The sequence below is a fragment of the Austrofundulus limnaeus genome, unplaced genomic scaffold, assembly GCF_001266775.1.
Source record: "Austrofundulus limnaeus strain Quisiro unplaced genomic scaffold, Austrofundulus_limnaeus-1.0 Scaffold180, whole genome shotgun sequence".
NCBI lineage: Eukaryota > Metazoa > Chordata > Actinopteri > Cyprinodontiformes > Rivulidae > Austrofundulus > Austrofundulus limnaeus.
In genome coordinates this window covers 478067-497825 of record NW_013952582.1, presented here as the reverse complement: position 1 = coordinate 497825, position 19759 = coordinate 478067, and the positions used below count along the sequence as shown (strand labels likewise).

The window sequence follows — 19759 nt, the reverse complement described above, 5'->3', positions numbered from 1 at the left end:
CTGTTGTTGACAGATAGATGCTTCATTCCAATAAAACTATGTTTCGGAGCATCATCTGGGTTGTCACTCAGAGGTTCATCCATATCACTGTCACCTGCTTCTTGGTTAGTATTGACAGGTGGGGCCATAATGGGAGCAGGATGTGAGGTGTGTGAGTGTGAGCTTTCACACTCCATAGGTAAATCCTCTGAGATGAGTTGGCATTGTGACGTAGTGTTGAATGCTTCCTTTGCATACAAGTCACTGTTGTTGACAGGTAGATGCTTCACTCCAACAAAACTATGTTTCGGAGCATCATCTGGGTTGTCACTCAGAGGTTCGTCTACATCACTGTCACCTGCTTCTGGGTTAGTATTGACAGGTGGCGCCATAATGGGACCAGGATGTGAGGTGATTGTGTTTTCACACTCCTTAAGTTTGTCCACTGGGATGGGTTGGCGCTGTGACATTATTTTGAAGGCTTCCTTTACATACGAGTCATCGCTGAAGATGGGAAGATGTTTCATTGTAATGAAGTTGTGTTTCAGTGCATCTAATGGGCTGATCCGCTCTCTAGGATTCACAACTAGCATCTTTTTCAAAAGGTCTACGAATTCTCTCACATCTTGAACCTCGTGAGGATTGTCAAAATCACCTGCCCTTTCAAACATCCATCCAAAGATTGTAAATCAGTACTTTCTTCTTCAAGAGTCTCTCCTGACTCTTCTTGGTATTCTATCTTTGTTTTGAATCTCCAGGTAAAGTCAGTCTGGTCCTGTGAAAAGTACTGTGTGACCCGGGTCGAGCTGTCAAGAAAAAACTGGTCTGGTTGACCAATGAGATTTACAATTGATCTTAAGACCCCGTATCCCGAATAACCTGGAAAAATAAAGTGGCCAAGAAAAAGCTCCCCCAAAGTGCAAGCAAGCCCCCACATGTCCATGGCTTCGTTTGGTGAATACCCCAGGTAGATTTCTGGAGCTCTGTAAGCRAGAGCTTGATATAAATTAAACTCAGATAAATCATGAGTGAAARTGCAGAGCCCAAAATCTATTAATTTCACTCTGAAGGGCGAAGACATGTGATCAACTAACATTATGTTGTCAGGTTTAATGTCTGTATGAGTCATATGAAGTGCTCCTAACGCAGAGAGAGAAATCAACATTTGTTGTGTGATAGCTCTGATCTCAGATACTCTCAGAGGCAGCCAATCTCTTTGTTCCATGAAATCTTCCAGGCTTCGGTCCAGCAGCTCGTATGTAAAACAGTATCAAAACCTATCATTATGCTAGCATAAGCTAACGTTAGTCAGCAAGCTAGTAGCTGAAACATGGCGCTGTGTATCTGACTTTTGTTTCAGGTGAATCATTCACAAAGATTAAATGAGCCCCCATGGGCAGTGGTTAGAAGAGATGGCGCAGTGCTAGGTGCACATTGTAATTGCACAGCTGGACGGGGCGAGTGCTGCTCCCATGTGTCTGCCATGCTGTTCAAATTATGGCAGCATAACCAAGATAGGGAGGAAGAGACGACAGCAACATGTAAAAAGTGCAAATGGGACAGACCGAGWGAAACTGCTATGAAGAAGGTGGAGTACCTGCAGGGAAAGGATATTGTTTTCAACAAAACACAAAAATCCAAAAAGCAGAGCAAGACCCAAACACCCTCTTCCAACCCCAAAGCCTTCCCACCACTGACCCCAAGTAAGCAACGTCAGCTTTACAAAAACCTGTCCCAGTGCTGTAGAAAAGATGGACAAACAATAAAACCAGTAATCTTGTCTGTTGTGAGGGAGCATTCAGACTCATCTGTCCCTAAAGCAGTGAGTTTAGACCTGCCAGATCCCCTCACAAACCTCTGTGAGAAAGAAATGAGAGATGTGAGGAGAGACGAGCTGCAGAAAAGAGCAGAAGCTGTCTTTGACCAGTTGTCAGTGAGTAAAGAACAGGTGAGGTAGTAATTGTTTTATGTTTTCACATAATGTCAAACATATGTTTTTATTTGCTTAGTAATTATTATTTTATTTTCAGAGTGATATTGTTGAGGAGGAGACATGAGATAAGCAAGTGTGATAAAAAGTTGCTATTTTCTGTGATAAACTTATCACTTGTGCGGCCTCCCCAACCATTAGAAATAAAACAAATAGATCCCTGTGGGCTAATAGCAATAAGATATTTCATAGTGTGATGTGATTTGTATGTTGAATAACACTGGGCACTAGCTAAAAGSTTACTTGGCTTTTCAGTGAATATTTCAAAGCAGTCAATAATGCAAATAGTTTTTTTTTAAATGTTTGTTACGGAGGCATATGGTAGAGTTTTTCTTAAATGTCTCTTTCAGGCCAGAGAATAAGACTTGGCCCTAATCTACAATACATTACACTGACACAGTGCTTAAAAAGTTTTGAAACTGTGGTGGAATCAACACCAAAATAAAAAGCCAAAAAAATCAAAGCTTAAATTCATTCGTAGCTTAATTAATGTCAACACAAATTGTTGAAATAATGTCAGTGCTGATTTCATTTTAACATCTGGGGAAACAACATTAAAAAGTGTTATCAGAATAGAAAATGTATGTAGTCCAGTTAACATAAGAACTTGTTTATCATTGTTTTGAAGTGTAGATTCATTAAGTTCATTTTTAGATATTTTCTCCTAAAGTAACTGATTTTCAGCTCTTAAGGCTTGAACCTCCAACTTGAGAGAATGCATTTACGTTTTACCGTTTTCTTTATCACATGTAGGTCCAACGTCACCGCCGTCATTCGAAGTCTGAGAGTCATTTTCTGGTTCTATGTAATCTGTGACAGACGACGGTCCAGCCGCAGGAGTTTGTGATCCTAAGGGTGCTTCTGTTGATTCTTGCTATTCAGATTCTAATGAGACTAGTTTTCTTCCATATCTTCTTAACTGGTGAGGGCACATGCTTGAAAACTGATGGTACATAATCAGGTGAAAGCGGATGGTCACTCTTCTTTCCTAGGACAAATAATACACAATTAGTATCTGTTGGATTACAGCACAAATGCACTGTCTGCACAATTATTACACAAGCTTGGAGTTAGAAACTATGCCTTAAAATGACAATATGGTCCAAATACTCACTGGCCAAATATTTGTGCACACGTCCAATGAGAAGCAGCAAGATAAATTATTCAATCAGGATTTGTACTGGATCATTCATAATCTAAAAGTTGGATTAGGGTATGTAGGCTACTGGATTTTAAATTTTAGCTGAATTTATAAAAGAAAAATGCCACAATCACATTAGATAAAGTTTTGGTTGGAAAATAGTACATTTTGTTTAAAAATTATCAAGTTTCAATGGGACAGAAACATTTTCACATTTACTCAAATTTAAACAAGAAAATTTATGTGTAATAACAGCAACGTATCCCCACACACTGTTAACACCTTTTGTCATTAACAACAGTGTGTGTGTACTTTAACGTTCTGTGTTCTGTAATGTTATCAACAGCACGACCAGCTACCTTAATGCTAACAGCTGTTGCACAACATGTTCACTCACTTTGTAGCCTTCTACCGTAATAACAGTCTACTTGCAACCCTTTTTTACATTCATTTACCAAAAGCTCAAACCTAGGACTTTTCCAGGGACAGCTTCAGCCGGGGACAGGTTGTTCAAAACGGAAATTATCCCCGGAAATCTGACGTCTAGTCACCTTAGCATTAGCCTAGCTAGCAGCTACGAGTTAGCTTTGACAGTACTGCTACACTGTTGCGAATAAACATCATTACCATTAAAACTGTGGACACAACTCTTTATTGCWATGAATAGCTATGAATACTGTAAATATAACATTAAATCATGTTCACCTGAAGTTACCTGATATAAAATGTTCACTGCACAAGCYGAATCCATTGAGGGATGGGATCCATCGCTGGGTTTTCTTCATCGAGCTCCGTGCCCGTTTAATTGCAGAAATCCATCTTTCCCTCCTAACTGGATCTTTAGGAATGRGATAAAAGGCTCTGTCTTTAACTTGCCCTCGGTGGTTTGTGCATCCAGGGGCACAACATGAGTCAACCATCGCTGCAACACAGTGAAACTGTAGATGTGGATTAGCAGTAGGCTAATGTAAACAACAAGTGTTTCCTGCCAAAATGGCGCCTGGTGGTTGCGTGACGTCATGTCCCGGAGCTCTTAGCTAACTCAGGGGTGTATACTCAGTAAAGCTATACTTTTTGTGAGAAATAATAATGTAATTTCACTTTCAGGACACAGGATGACACAGTTTTTTTAATTTTATGTTTTCATCAATGACAACTCTGATTCTAAAGTAAAGATCTTTTGTTCATAGATATTCTTAGGTACAGGGTGACAAGTGAAAAAACTGTCCCTCCACCTACACTCAGAAGAAAGACCTCTGTGCCCCTTTTCAGTTAAGAAGCCATTGGAGGGATTAGCTGARGTGGAAACAGAAGATGATAGTGACAGTTCTGAGCAGGAAATAACCGCCCAGATGAGATCTGAGTTTTGGCAAATGTTGACACAAAARTGCAAACTTGACAGTATAATTAATTTATTATCACCATTTCTATCTCATTTGCTCTACAAGTTTCTGTGACCTCTATTTAGTCGTTGTGATGAATACTTTCCTTATGAACCTGTTGTGTTTGGTATGAAATGTGTATCCTGCCCTCTAGTGGATAATAAATGTAGTACAGGCAGTGGAACAGCTTTTCTTTGCCTTTTCTGAACGACTGCTGTCATGAACTTGATGATGATTTTAGAGGTGTTACAAGAAGTAAAACAGCTAAATTATTGTTSGTGTTTTTCAAATATAGCCTATCTTGTGCTAAAACAATGCATGATTACAGTGCGACACTAATTTGAGATATTTTAATTATAGAACGGATTTTGGTTGTAATTTCTAGATTTGTGATAAATGTTCTTTGTTCGTACATATTTCACACTGTAAACACATGACCACACAAAAAAAAGTGTATGTTTTTTCAGTTTTATTTTTTTCTTTAAGGGGAACTGTTATTTTTCTCTTTGTCATAATCTTTAACTCTTCCCAACTTTGCAGCTTAGCAAAAAAATAAAATAAAATAAAAAAACACCCCCATTTTTCAACTCCTCCAACTCAAGGAAAATACAAAGAAAACAAAAAGGGAAAGAAAATGAATACGGAAGGATTCATCAGGCCTGAGCAGAACACTGTTTCAGTAGTATGTGGGGCAACATTCCTCCCTGCTCCTATTCCCCACCTCCCCAATAAAAAACAAAACAAGAAAACTCATTCCAAGAGTTAACAATCAACACAAGTCTATGGACAACCAGTAGAAATAGAATACATACAATGAACGCCTTTATAAACTCATGTCTGTCCTAGAAACCTGCCTTCGTCGGTCACAGTTCGTGTGAAAGTTCTGACCTCTGGAGCTCCCACCACGCCCCAAACCCCAAACATTGCACAGGAGACCAGTAGCACGAGGCTGCAGTAGCTGGCTTTGGTACAAACATGATCAACTGTTTGTGTGTGTGTGTCTGTGTTTTTCTGCCAGCGATGAGTGTGAGGGAAGAGCTTCATTGGTGCTGGTTCTTCCTAGCTGCGCTCAGAGATCACTGCAGCGATGAGTGGGTTCCCTGAAAACTACCAGCCCTTATCCCCCGTTTTTCCTCCCTCCGTCCGTGCCTCGGCACGGTGAGCAGGCGCGCGTCTCGCTGGCGTGACCCTAGGACCAGTTCTCGTTTAACTTAAGGCAATACGTTTTGCTAAATGAAGAATCGGAGGGAGCGATGCAAGACGACGCCAGCCTGCTTATCCTGCCTCGTCCCTCTTTACACGGCGTGCATTTTACTTCTTGCTTTGCTTCATTTATTTTTTGTGGTTTTTTTGGTTTTTGGACCAAACACCGTTTTTTTTTTTAGTTCTGCTGCGAAGGTCGTGACCTCATTTGTCCTGACGTCAAAAACAGCAGAACTCGGTCAGCTGCAGTTGATCCGTCAGTACCAGCGAGCTTGAGCTTTAAAAACTGGCTTCTCTTTTTTTACAACAACAAAAAATAAAATTAAAAGTGCTGTTCTTTTTTATCCTTTTTCATCGGAATGAAATCATCATATTAAGCATAATAATTAACCAGAATCATCAACATCATAATAATAATAACACTAAGAATATACAAATTATGGGTACAGAATTTATACAAAATACCCTACGCTGAAACGAAAAAGAAAAGAAATAAAACATAAAAGAAAAAGAAAAAAAAAACAAACAAACCACAGTAAGACATGCTCTGAAGCAGTTATGTTTGGCAAGAAAGCAGTTTTGTTGTATCATAAAAACCTCACAGTGAAAATAGTTATGCCCCTTCAGGATTACAAAGCACAGTATTCAGTCAAAATCAAGATATTTCTCTCCTCTGTCTTCTTCTTCATAGAAGAATCAGGCTGCGTGGCGCCACGGCGTTGAAATCCAAACGTTTAAGCCCGCTTCTACCCGACAAATCTGATATGTTCCTTTGACTTCCACCAAAGCGTACCTCTCTGAACGAGCCGCCGGCGTCGATCACCGGCTGCTCAGGAACCAAACCTGAACCGAGGAGGAAGAAGAACTGGCCTGGAGCTGGTTCTTTCTCAAAAAAACAAAAACAAAAAATTCAGGAGCTTGGTCGTCTGTAATCTTTCTTTCTTTTTAATCTGGTAAAACGATTGTGGGGAATTTTATCATTCAAGAGTTAAAAATCTGCTGTCTGCGGTCTAAATAAATCAACTTTTTGTGTTCTATGAAAGTGGCGGCGCAGCCTTCACTGCCAGAGGTTTGGGTGGAAAGGTGGAGAGTTTCAGGCGCTCCGCCCGCGGGTTAGAGGTGGTGATCATGGCTGACCTTAGCGAGAACATATCAACGTTTTGCCTTGCTTTTAGTAAATACTTTAGTCTTTGGTCAATATATTCCTCCTCAGTTTATACATATAGTCATTCACACACAAATATGCATGTAAATACACACTTATCAACGTGTAATAAACTGGATATTTGTGCGCGCATGTGTTCACACGTTTTCATAAAGGACCTTTTAGCACAAAACATCGAGATTCAAATAAATAATTAATGCAGAAACAAAGCAAGAGTACCTGTTCAAAATTCATGTGAAATTAAAAATGACCCAAAAAAAAAGACAAATTAAAATGAAAAATAAGGTAGCCTTATGTACAGCGTTATTCTTCTTTTGTTTTTTTAACACAGGCTAAAAGGCGTTTGTTTTTAAATAAACAGACTTTGCATCTTTCAAGAAGCCTGAGAGAGAGGCTAGACATGAGAACAAACACGCGTCCTTCCACACAGACGAGGGCCCGAGTGGCCGTCCAACGTGGACGTTCCTCCTATCGCTGAGAACACGCTCCTCCTGGAGTCTGAAACCTTTTCCTCTGCGCTCGGGGGAGGGGTTCAAGTGATGGCGATTGTTCTTTTAGCGGTCCGCTCGCATTGTGAGTGCTCGCTCAGTGATGCTGCCGTGTCCATCTGGAGGGGAGATTGTCCCGGCGTCTACCGCCGCCGCCGCCGCCGTGGCTGCTAACTGTTGGGAGGCCCGTCGTTCAGGAAGTAGGTGGTCATTTCCCCTTTGCCTTTGACCTTAACAACGCCGCGGCACTCCAGGACGTAGCCTTTGTTTGCAAGCACCTGGTGGAGGTCTGTGGTCACCTGAGGGGAAGGGTTACAGGACGGAAAAGAAGGAAGGATGCTGACTTTTTATTTTTAATAGTTTTTTCAGTTTTATCACAAACCCATACATGTCAAGTTGTAGGAATTGCCTGTAAACTACTAGGATTCCCGATGGTCATTATACAGGAAACCTGCACCTTCTATTGTGTGCTTGGGAGTTCAAATGACCTAAAAAATGTTTTTGGTTTTGGTAAGTTTCATTAAAATTTGTCCACTGGTTCATGTTGCTAAAACGACAAACATACGAGTGAAAACTTTTCCCGCCTGTCGCTGAATGCAAAAACGCGACAAAAAAAGGAGACCATGAAATAAATTAATCATCGTCTGGATGAAGTTCCAGATCAAAGATGTTAGAATAAAAAGAAGCTGTTAATAATAATAAACATTTATTCTAGCTAACGTATCAAAGATGTTATATAAAAATTAGGGGTGCAACGATACAGAAAATTCACGATTCGGTTCGGTTCAATACTTTAGTCTCAAGGTTCAATATTTTTTCGATACAAAAAAGAAAAATTTCCAAGCCCATTTTAGGTTTTAATTTATTTAAATTAAGTAAGAACAGTTGTTTAACCCCAAAACAACAGTTTTTAAATTAAATGTTGCTGAAACAGCAAGTTTCTCAGTAGATCTGCGCTCAAAAATACAGCCTAGGTGGAGAAGTCAAACACAGATCCACTGATCCTTCAACACAGAGCATCTTCAGAAAACAAGTTGATAAAATACATTTTAAAAATCTATATTGTTTGATACAAGTGTGCATTGAACCTAAAGCACTGTATTGAACGGTTTGATACGAGTACATGTATTGTTGCACCCTTAATAAAAATATATAATAAGTGCAAATGAATCTCAACTCAATCTCATGAAGCTTTTCTACAACTTTTGTTGGATATCTTAGTTTTAGTGTTTATGTTTTAGTAAATAAAAAAATAAAAACTGATTAACAGCTTTGTATTTTATTTGTAATGAGGCCATTTTGGAGTAAAATGACTCCTTTAGTGATCCACACCTGTCTCTGAATTATGTGAAATCAGGTACTTTAATTAGTGGTGTTCTGATACCAGCAGTTTTACAAGTACTCGTACAAAATACCCTGATACTCAGGACTGATACCAATACCAGTATCGATACTCCACTGAATGTGTTACAGTTTACATTTCAAGAGAAAAGTTCATCAGTTCCATGTTTAAGACATTGGTACAATTTTCTACTTTGATTTATTTGAAAAGGTTGCAGCAGTATACAGCAGGTAAAATAAGTATTGAACACGTCAACATTTTTCTCAGTAAATATATTACTAGAGGTGCTAATGACATGAAATTTTCACCAGATGTTGGTAACAACCCAAGTGATCCATACATACAAAGAAATCAAACCATAAATGTCCAGAAATGAAGTTATTTGTAATAATGTGGAATGGCACAGGGAAAAAGTATTGAACACACTTACTGAAATTTATCTAATACTTTATACAAAAGCCTTTGTTGTCAATGACAGCTTCAAGACGCCTCCTGTATGGAGAAACTAGTCGCATGCATTGCTCAGGTGTGATTTTGGCCCATTCTTCCACACAAACAGTCTTCAAATCTTGAAGGTTTCGTGGACCTCTTCTATGAACTCTGATCTTTAGTTCTTTCTATAGATTTTCTGTTGGATTCAGGTCAGGTGATTGGCTGGGCCATTCCAGCAGCTTTAGTTTCTTTCTCTGAAACCAACTGAGAGTTTCCTTGGCTTTGTGTTTGGGCTCATTGTCTTGCTGAAATGTCCAGGCATGTTTCATCTTCATCATCCTGGTAGATGGAAGCAGATTTTTATCAAGAATGTCTCTGTACATTTTTCCACTCATCCTTCCTTCAATTATTTGAAGTTTGCCAGTACCATATGCTGAAAAACAGCCCCACACCATGATGTTCCCACCTCCAAACTTCACTGTTGGTATGGTGTTTTTGGACTGATGTGCAGTGCCATTTTACCTCCAAACATGATGTGTATTCTGGCATCCAAACAGTTCAATGTTGGTCTCATCTGACCAGACTATATTCTCCCAGTATTAAACAGGCTTGTCTAAATGTTGTGCAGCAAACTTTAAAGGAGCTTCAACATGCTGTTTCTTCAGCAGTGGAGTCTTGCGTGGTGAGCGTGCATACAGGCCATGGTGGTTCAGTGCATTACTTATTGTTTTCTTTGAAACAATCGTACCTGCTAATTCCAGGTCTTTCTGAAGCTCTCCACAAGTGGTCCTTGGCTCTTGGACAACTCTTCTGATAATTCTTTTCACTCCTCTGTCAGAAATCTTGTGAGGAGCACCTGGTCGTGGTCGGTTTATGGTGAAATAATGTTCTTTCCACTTCTGAATTATGGCCCCAACAGTGCTCACTGGAACCTTCAGAAGTTTAGACATTCTTCTGTAACCGATGCCATCATTATGCTTTGCAACAATAAGGTTGTGAAGGTCTTGAGAGAGCTCTTTACTTTTACCATCATCAGATGGTTCTTGTGTGATACCTGGCCATCATTTGGGACTGAACCAGCTGATATTAACTTGCACTGACAAGGGGCAGGCTTGCTTTCTAATTACTGAGAGAGTTCAGCTGGTGTCTTGGCTTTCCATGTCTTTTTACACCTCCCTTTCTTCATGTGTTCAATACTTTTTCCCTGTGCCATTCCACATTATTACAAATAACTTCATTTCTGGACATTTATGGTTTGATTTCTTTGTATGTATGGATCACTTGGGTTGTTACCGACATCTGGTGAAAATTTCATGTCATTAGCACCTCTAGTAATATATTTACTGAGAAAAATGTTAACTGTTCAATACTTATTTTACCCGCTGTAAATGTATACGTTATTATTATTCCCTATAAAGTGCTTCCCTGACCATAGGATCACCTGTAAAGTATTAGTACCATGGAACAGACCTGTATGCGGTCAGGTACACCTGTGCTGTCCATGCGACTGGCCACGTTGACCGTGTTCCCCCAGATATCGTACTGAGGCTTCCGAGCCCCAATCACTCCTGCCACCACCGGCCCGATGTTCAGACCTGTCACACAGAAACACAGAAATGGATCGTGAGCCGCGGTGAACGCCTCCGTGAGGGTTTCTCTGAGTTGCTGCTCTTCACCTATCTTCATCTGGAAGTTGTTGAAGGAATGCTCATTGATGTACTTCATCTGCTCTCTCAGCCTCATGGCGTAGTCTGCTAGTGCAGTGATGTGAGTGCGGCCCTCTTTGTCATACGTAGAGTCATTAAGGCCAGAGGCCGCCATGTAGGTGGAGCCGATGGTCTTGATCTTCTCTAGCTGCCTGTACTTCTCCTCACTGATGATCTGAGGCAGGAAGAAGACGGATAAAATTCCTCCAAGCTCAAAGATCAGCTTTTAAAAACAAAACAGAACAAAAAGGCAGTTTTTACCTCATCGAAGTCTGCGATGATCTCGTTAAGCAGCCGGAGACACTCCACTCCCTCATTGTTGGCCTCCAGCTCCACGTAGAACTCGGAGAAATTGCTGATGGAGGCGAACATGACGGCCACGCACTCGCAGGACTGGTAGTACAGCTCGTCGTTGCGCCGCTCTCGAGCCAAGAAGTGAGCGGCCACGTCCTTCGGCAGGATGTTGTGAAGGAGGCGACGGTTGTAGGCCTGCAGCTCCTCCATCTCCTCCTTCTCCTCGGTGGCCTGAGAGCGAGGGTTATTTAGTACAGAGATTCTCAACCTATGGGCCGCACCTTGAGGGCCTCAAAAGAGCAACAGTTTTTAACTTTGGGCTGCGGGACCACATTTTGAATATGGTACAATACAACTTCTCACCACTAGTAGCAGTAGTGCACCACTCAGATGTTTAACAACTTTTTTTAATAAGTAGAAGAAGAACCTTAGAAACCTGCCGAGAATGGAAACTTATTTTAAATGAAAAGTAGAAGCAAAAATGAAGGTAATCCATCAAAAAATGTCAGTTTGTCACTAATACGAAGTGCAGCCTCTGGTTCTATCATTCAATATTTTAAAAGTTCAAAACATTATCAAATAGAGTTGCAGATACAACTATGTTTTAATTTGCACTTTATCAAATTAATTTTTGTAATTTATTTTTAAACATTTTGTCAAAAAGCTGTTGTTACTGTTATTGTTTGTCACTAATATGAAAAGCAGCTTCTGGTTCTACCATGCAAAGGTTTAAAAAGGCTTTATTTTCATTTGCACTTTATCAAATTTATTTTTTTTATTTGGAACATTTACATGAAATATTTTTGAATGTATCTATTTTATGATCACAATTTTATTTATTGAATTGTCAATTTTTGTTGTTTATGTTTAAAAATGTTATTTTTGTGTTGATAAGCCTGAGTGGTCTGTTGACTGATTGTTGTATTTGTTCAATAAAAAAAATGTTTGTCATAATCATGTCTTGTGATTATTTGACGAGTTTTACTTTTAAACTTTAAGTGTATTTTATTTAGTTATAATGCAAATAATACGTAATGATACATTAAACCAAGATTTAGAATAATTATAATTTAAACCAAGATTTAGAATAATTATCATTTTGATCCGTATGGTAATGTCTGACTGGGCCTCGTGTCACTTTATGTTGAACAAATTGGGCCCCGAGGTCAAAAAGGTTAAGAAGCCCTGATTTAGTAGATTCAAGCAGCTTTTATATAAGGCTGTCATATAACACAGGGAGGACCACACAGCTGTGAGACGGACCTGTTCAAACAGACCCAACGTGCTCAGATGCAGCCCTCTAGTGGACTCTAGAGTCAGTACCTGTAATTTCCACAGGAAGTCGAGGCGCGCGGTGGATTCCACCTGCTGTGCGTGCAGGTACAGAGCCAGGACAAAGACTGTGAGGATCACTGGAGTCATGACCCGAAGGGACACTTTGGTCACAACAAATGGGCTGAAAAATGGAGTTTGAGTAAAGCAGCATCAACATTTATTCTGTCACTGTGCATACATCTTAATGGCATTTAATTAAGGTGGAACACTAATGTCTTCGCTCCGCCATGGGGGATGAAAAGCAAAGATTTGATTTTTTTTTCAAGAAAATAAAAGTCAATGTTCAAGAATAATAATCTGTCTGATGTAAGTAAAATATCTTACCACTGGTTTGTAGTTTCATTGAAACTGGACCTAAAATAAAAAAAGAGGAAATTCTCATGAGAACAACTAAAGCTAATAATCAACAGCTTTAATAAAGAAAACAAAAAGTCACAAAATATTTTCACCAAGTTTAAATTAATATTCAAACACTGCGGGGAAAGTCCAGTCTACTTTTAGCCTCTATTTGTTTTTAGTCTTAACCCAATCAGCCACAACGTGGTGGAGGAAAGGAAGACAAATGTCCTTAAACCTGAAGATCTAAGACTTCCTATCATTTCTGTTTGTTTAAAAATGTTGTTTAAAGGACGGATCTGTTGTGTAAAACTGAAGCTTTTCTGGAAACTGTGGGCTGTCTGTGAAATCATCTGTCTGAAAGAGACAAAAACTACAAGGAAGGTGAATTTTCTTCAGATTCATGAACTTTGTGGTTTTATTAATCTGTTTTATTATAAAAAAATAAAAATGCCTTTTTCTAAAGCAACAGGAATTTTAAATGGCATCAGTCATTCAGAGAAAACAAGAAACATTTAATTTAAGAGTTGATTAGTGCACATAAATCAGCTCAGGTTTGATCTGTTATTATTTAATTTATCTAAAATATTACATTTTGTTGTAATGTTTTTAGATTTTTGCTCAGTTCTCTTATTTTCTGTAAACTACTTTAAAATTAAGCAAGAATTTTACTTTTTATTTAGTTTTTTAATGAAGCAAAACCTCCAGAAAAGAAAAGAAAAGAAAAGAAAAGAAAAGAAAAGAAAGAGGACCTAATGTGATCTTTTGGTTCCTATAAAAACAACAGAGATACATTTCTGACAGATAAAAACTAATTTCTTTTTACCAAATAATCACCTAATTAGAAACAAAAATGTTCTAATTAATTTTTAAATGGCTTTAAATCTATACAGACAAACTAGTGAGGTGACAAAAACAATAAATACAAAACATAAATCAACTTACCATGTAGCGTTAGTTTTGTTTAAATCTCTATAAAGAGAAAACAAAAACAAAGTAAATACAATGACACAATGCACAGCTTTTGCTTATTTCTAAAACACTCCCAGTTTGAATCTATTCGATCAGAAGAAAAACAAAGATGTTTAATAATCTGTACATATTTAGTTTCTACAGCAAATTAACTTTATGTTGAAGTGCAGCTGTGTATTTTATTTCATTTAATTTATTGTTTAATTGGGATAAGTGTTAAAACCATACACTAAAGCATTTATAGCCTGGGTTCATTTGAAATGTCAGTCACTTGATGAGCTTTTAGCAACATGAAAATAAAACATTTTATTTAAAAATGAATCTACATCAGAGGCAAACTGATGTAAAATGTAACTAACCATGTGCCATAGCTCAGAGATGTTTTTAAGAATAAATTATTAGGATAATGGTTATTTATCAGATGAAGCACAGATTTGCCAAAGTCAGTCTCTCATTTGGCTGCATCAGATAATGAGGAAATCTCTAAAGACTCAGGAGATTCTCAGGTTTTTCAAAGTCTTACAGCTCGAGTTTTGAGAAAAGATATATTTTCTCTTAAATGAGCTTGTTGGGGGTTTCACAGTCCAGTTTCTTTGGTTCTAGAGCACAATATTCTTATGTAAATTGCCGCCTGTTTATACTTTTGCTTCTTAATTTGTCTTGACACAGTGTGCACCGTAGCAAAATAGTGTTTCACTGCTCGGGTCAAACTCCACACCTGCTGCCGTCTCCAGAGCGGCTCACGCCGGACCCAAGTGCCCGTGAGCCCAGAGAGGATTAGTGACATTTTACTGCAGCTGGTTGAGCAATAACAGCTGAGGTTCACCTGCATCACATCACATCAGAGATGAACGCACAGCTCGTTCATTTTACTCTTTAAAATGCAGATCTGAGGTCGTTCAAAAATCTTCCAGAGCTACAAGTGGTCTAACCATGCCGATTAAATAATGATAAACTGGTCCAAATCTGTTTTTTATCCAGTGGAAATAAATCACAAATGTTTGGCAGGGTTGGGCTAGAATACAGTTTTGTAATTTGCGCACACAAAACGAGGCCATGATTTTCAAAACACTGGCCGAGCAAATCACAGCTGTACAGCTCTCTTGACCCCAAACTCTCAGAGCTTCATAAAACCGTCTCTGAAAATGTGCCTATTTTCTCTCAATTTTGAGTCTTCCCGGGTCCCTACAGCAAAAGGCAAGTTAAATTTAAGACTTTTTAACACCTCTTTAATGTCACTTGAAATCAAATTAAAGACCAAACTCACAATAAAGGCAAATTTTACCCAAATGTTTATTTTGAAGTGCCTGTGACGTCAAACTTTTGTAACAAACACGAATGCATTTTTGGAAAGATAACATTGATAACATATTGCAAAACAAATTCCATGTCGCTCAGATGAACAGTTGTTGAGGTATTTGCATGTGAAGAAACAGGAAGTGATGTCAAAGGGGAATGTCTGCATGTACACAGAGCTTTGTTACAAAAGCTAACAACAGACTTTAGAGAAAAATCTGATGTTTCATTAAATTATTTTTAGTCGCTAGCAAAGACGAAGAACAGTTAAAGTTTAAATAATTTTGTTTTAATAAACAGAGACCAGCAAGTTTATTTTATTAATGATTTTAATGATTCTAATTTTGTTTTGTGTACTATCTATAGTTTGTAAAGTAACTAGTGTGTGAAACTCTGTACTGATGCTGCTGTGACACCTGAATTTCCCCTCGGTGGGACAACAAAGGCTATTCTATTCTATTCTATTCTATTCTATTCTATTTTTTAGTTCAGTTAGTTTATTCATTTCTTTAAAAAACAACATGAACTCTACAACAAAAATACAAATCACAAATTAAATGAAAGGTAGCAGAAGAAATAAAAAATCTTATTATATCTGCCCCTTTTTCTCAAATAAATAAATTCAATCAAAAATATTTAGTTTATAAAAAAGAAAAATAAAGGTTTAACTCATTTAACAACAATTCATACATTTACATATTTCTATTCTATTCTATTCTATTCTAACGAGTTCCCCTTTGATGTCACTTCCTGTTTCACTTTGGCTGAGCCAAATTCAAAAGAAAATAGGCCAGTTATGTGATAAAATGGGTAAAATCATGTATACTATGCCAATTTTCTTAAATATAAAGATGCTTTCTTTGACTTTTTGTGTTTGAAGGATAGGCATGTCACAGGCACTATAACATACAAAAAAACTAGCTGTGAGAAGCATTTGGTAAATAATTTAAATAAATAAATAAAAGTTACCAATCACTTTAACATTTGAGACAAATTACAGTCATCCTACTTACATTGTGTTAACATTTTTAAGAACTCTTAAGACATTTTAAGGCTAATTAAGGCCTTATTTTTTAATTGATGAATTCAGTGCCTTTTAAGGCATGTTAAGGATGGTCTTCAGCTCTCCTCCAACAATAGCAGCTCGATGAGATACCAGCCTGATGTGATGCCAACTTTCAAAAACACTTCAGCACAGACAGAACGGGGTCCAGACTCCTGTGATCGTACTTACATGGCATTGGAGGTGATAAAGAGGTCTGCGTTGTCAAACAGTGCTACTTGTGGCCACTCCACCAGCAGCAGGAAGGTGAGCTGGATGAACAGCATGAGGGCCAGCTTCCCTATGCTGCTGATCTGCAGGAACACGGAGCAGGCCAGCAGCGTCAGCAGCACGCTGTAGCTGAAATACTGACACAGACAGGAGACGGCAGCGAGACGCATCAGCAACCAGAACTCCCAGAGAGGCACACATGTGACATTTTCCTTCTGGTCGTAGAGGGGAAACACGAACACACACACCTCAGGAAACGGGCAGGAAGGACCTCGGCTCGGACAGATCTCTAGCCCCCCCTCAACGGACACGTTCAAACCGCGGATCAGGCAGGGCGTCACCAGGGCCGCCGAGACGTTCAGCTTCTCAGCGACGCACGCCGTCAAGCTTGTGGTGTCGCAGGAGAACTGCAGCCAAAAAAAAAAAAAAAACACGAGCGGGCATTCAGAATCAAGTCCCGCAGCGTAAACCTGCCTCTTTGTTTCACGCTCGTCTCACCATATTAACGAAGGCGGAGATGAAGACGAGGATGATGGAGAACACTCCGACCAGGGTGCTGTTGGTGCGAGACTGGACGATCTTCTTTGAGACGGTTTGCATCGCACCTGGAAAGAGCTGCGAAAACAAAACAATTATGTACAGAGTTGTACCGAAACACCAGGAAACGCACAATCAAAGGTTTGTTGTCGTGTTCAGAGGAGCTCCGCTACCTTGATGCACGAGTATATGGCACAGATGAAGAGGATGTTGGCGAGAATGATGAAGATACTGATGTAGATTCCCAGCATTACTGGGGTGCTGCAGGAGAGAAAACATTAATCTGGTTAAAAACATGCTTGTATGCTTGACAACTGAAATAACCATTTATTGCTTTATTTTTGTGTTGCAGAATCAAAGCAGACCCCCCAAAAACAATCCAATAAAAACAGTTTTATTTTATGTCACAGAAGAGGCTACTTGTGTTTGCAGAAAATGTCACATGACTCACAGCTGGAGCACTTTTATAGCATTATGCGTACAAAAACCCCTCGGGGCTGAGAGTAAAAACATCGGCAGTTGCGGTAAAAATAGAGTTTTTATTACAGATAAACACAAAGAAATATAAAAACAGATCTGTAACCTTAACAGTGCAAGTCTGCAACAAGCATGACATCAAGGAGCTTCTTCAGGTCAAGACTTCACTGTGGGTCATGAAACACCAGTGGGGTGGGTCTAGTTATAAATGGATTAAAGCAGCTCAGTGGTTGTTCAGGCTGTTTGTCTTATTCTTTCATTGTTTCACTGACTTATTTGTAAACTTCAAGCAGCGATAGTTGGGGCACAAGTCCCTGTGAGCTGTCACCCTGTTTGGTTGCTGTTTTTCCTCATCCATGATGTCCCAGATGGATGGGATAGGCAGGGCTCTCAGTCTAGTGTTTTTTAGGTTTGATCAAGAGGTTCTTCTTCCATGAAGCAGCTCTGTTGTCCTCCATCCATATTTTCAGTTACAGGCTGAGTCATTTCTACCTTCTCCTCTCTGTCAACGCTCTCTGGTTTCATTTAAAAGAGTTGATCATCAGATATTGTCCAAGATTAACCTTCAGGGTGGATATAGCTCACTAGCAGCCTCGCACTGAGAACCTGTCGACATCATTTACCCAGAATTTTTTGCATGTAAATAAAATGGCCCCATCCGTGTAATATATTTTTCAACTTTTAGTTTAAAAATGATAAAAACTGAACATCCTACAGTATTTTTACAGTCTTTATTTTACAGTTAAAATATATGTTTAAAGTCTAATCTTACAACTGTTCAAGGATCCCTTTAAAGAAAATGCAGAAGCAGAGGTTTTGTGTATAAATGTCTAAACAAACTGTGTAAATCTGAAATTCAAATTGTGTTTTTGTGAGAGTGTGTGACTTGAGGTACTCACTGTGGAAAGATAACAATCTGAATGAACGATATGAAGCAGAACACCAGCAGAGTACAGGCAACATAGCCTCCAAAGCGGTCATCTACTTTCTTGGAATACTACAACAATAAGAACAGATGGGAAAATCAAACATGAGCAGATTATTTTTGAAGGACTGGTAATATTTGAGGTCAAAATGCTCTTCAAATGTTTGGTTTTGTTAGTCTGCACCTTTTTTTCCAGGCTCGAGGTCTGGAAAGTGAGCAGGAACTTCTTGACGTGGTCTTTTCTGAGTTGGTCAATGCTGCGAGCGTCGATGGCTCGCCCCAGAAACTCATCCACCTCGTCCTCTGGATTCATGGCCTCCTGAACCCCTCGGCTGCCAAACACACACACACAAACACGCACACACAAACAGGCTGATCAGGAAGCCGCAGAGTAAACAAAATCCACCCAAGTCAAACTAGAATAGCCGGTGCTCACTTGTCTTTACTGGAGGACTCATCAATCCCCTGCCAAGAGAAGAGACGAGACATAATTAGGACTCTCTGGGACAGGCTGCAGCCAGCCTCGTCCACCAGCATATTGATGTCCAGCCTCACCATTTGTCTGAAGACTTTGGAGTCTTTGGTTCTGGGGAAGGTTCTGTCGGGGACCCAGCGTGGCATCAGCCCCTCGTTAGAGTTGGCTCGCGTCCGCTGCATCTTCTGCATCATCGCCTTCTCCTCCTTCTGCTCAGAGGGAACAACACGAAGGCTTGACCAACTGTTCTCACGCGGCAGCGCCACACATGGCCAACGTAAAAAAAAAAAAAAACAGTGACTAAGAACGCCCAGTGAATCTGGCTCTTCATCTCCTCCGAGCAGTGGGGAGAGCGTGACAGGCAGCCTGGAGGACTTTGCTTTCAAGTTTGTCACTTACAGAGAAGTCACAGGATTGTATTTCTGCTTCTTCAAGAGGAAATCCCCAGAATTTACTTTACCTCTTAAGCCCCAAGGGGTTTTCTTAAAGTTTTTGCTCAAAATACCTTGCCGAAATGTAAATGAGTGTATCTCAGCATTTARAAACTCTACTTAAATAATCTTGGTATCAAAATAAAACTAACACTTGGGAGATTTTATCAGAAGTGTAAATATTAAAACAGCTGCTGTGGTTTTAGAGATATTGGGGATGGAACATATACTGTATATATTTTTTTCACTCTCACCTGAAAATTAATTTCATTAGACAGTATATAACCTATGTAAAACCATAATGAATCAGGCTAAAACCTCTTGGACACCATAAATCCACTTGRGGACTTCACCTGTGCAAAGATTCATGCTGCTAAAATGAACTGGAGCAAAGTTACAGAGGTTTTAGTAAAGAAATAAATTTGTATTTTGTCATTCTGCACAGGACAGACCATGATGGTACCATTAATAAATGTTAAGAAATCTGAAGTTTTTACGTCCAAAAGTTATTTATTTTTCTTACCCGCCTTAAAAGACTTGTTATTAAATGTTTGTTCTTTTGAAAAATTATCCAAACATT

At 39.1% G+C, this 19759-nt stretch overlaps 1 protein-coding gene across 1 annotated transcript in view; it reads right to left on the bottom strand.

The window, feature by feature from the left end:
• Positions 1-4944: 4944 nt before the first annotated feature.
• The window catches only part of LOC106524252 (adenylate cyclase type 6), a gene marked incomplete in the record, with an annotated part of 74656 nt that continues 59841 nt past the window's right edge, over positions 4945-19759 (bottom strand). Inside the window, 15 exon segments of the mRNA XM_014017980.1 lie at positions 4945-7647; positions 10593-10717; positions 10799-11003; positions 11090-11353; positions 12446-12578; positions 12782-12811; positions 13739-13765; positions 16296-16471; positions 16583-16741; positions 16833-16949; positions 17045-17132; positions 18248-18345; positions 18458-18605; positions 18710-18738; positions 18829-18957. Of these exon segments, the coding sequence (XP_013873434.1) occupies positions 7519-7647; positions 10593-10717; positions 10799-11003; positions 11090-11353; positions 12446-12578; positions 12782-12811; positions 13739-13765; positions 16296-16471; positions 16583-16741; positions 16833-16949; positions 17045-17132; positions 18248-18345; positions 18458-18605; positions 18710-18738; positions 18829-18957 (1857 nt within the window).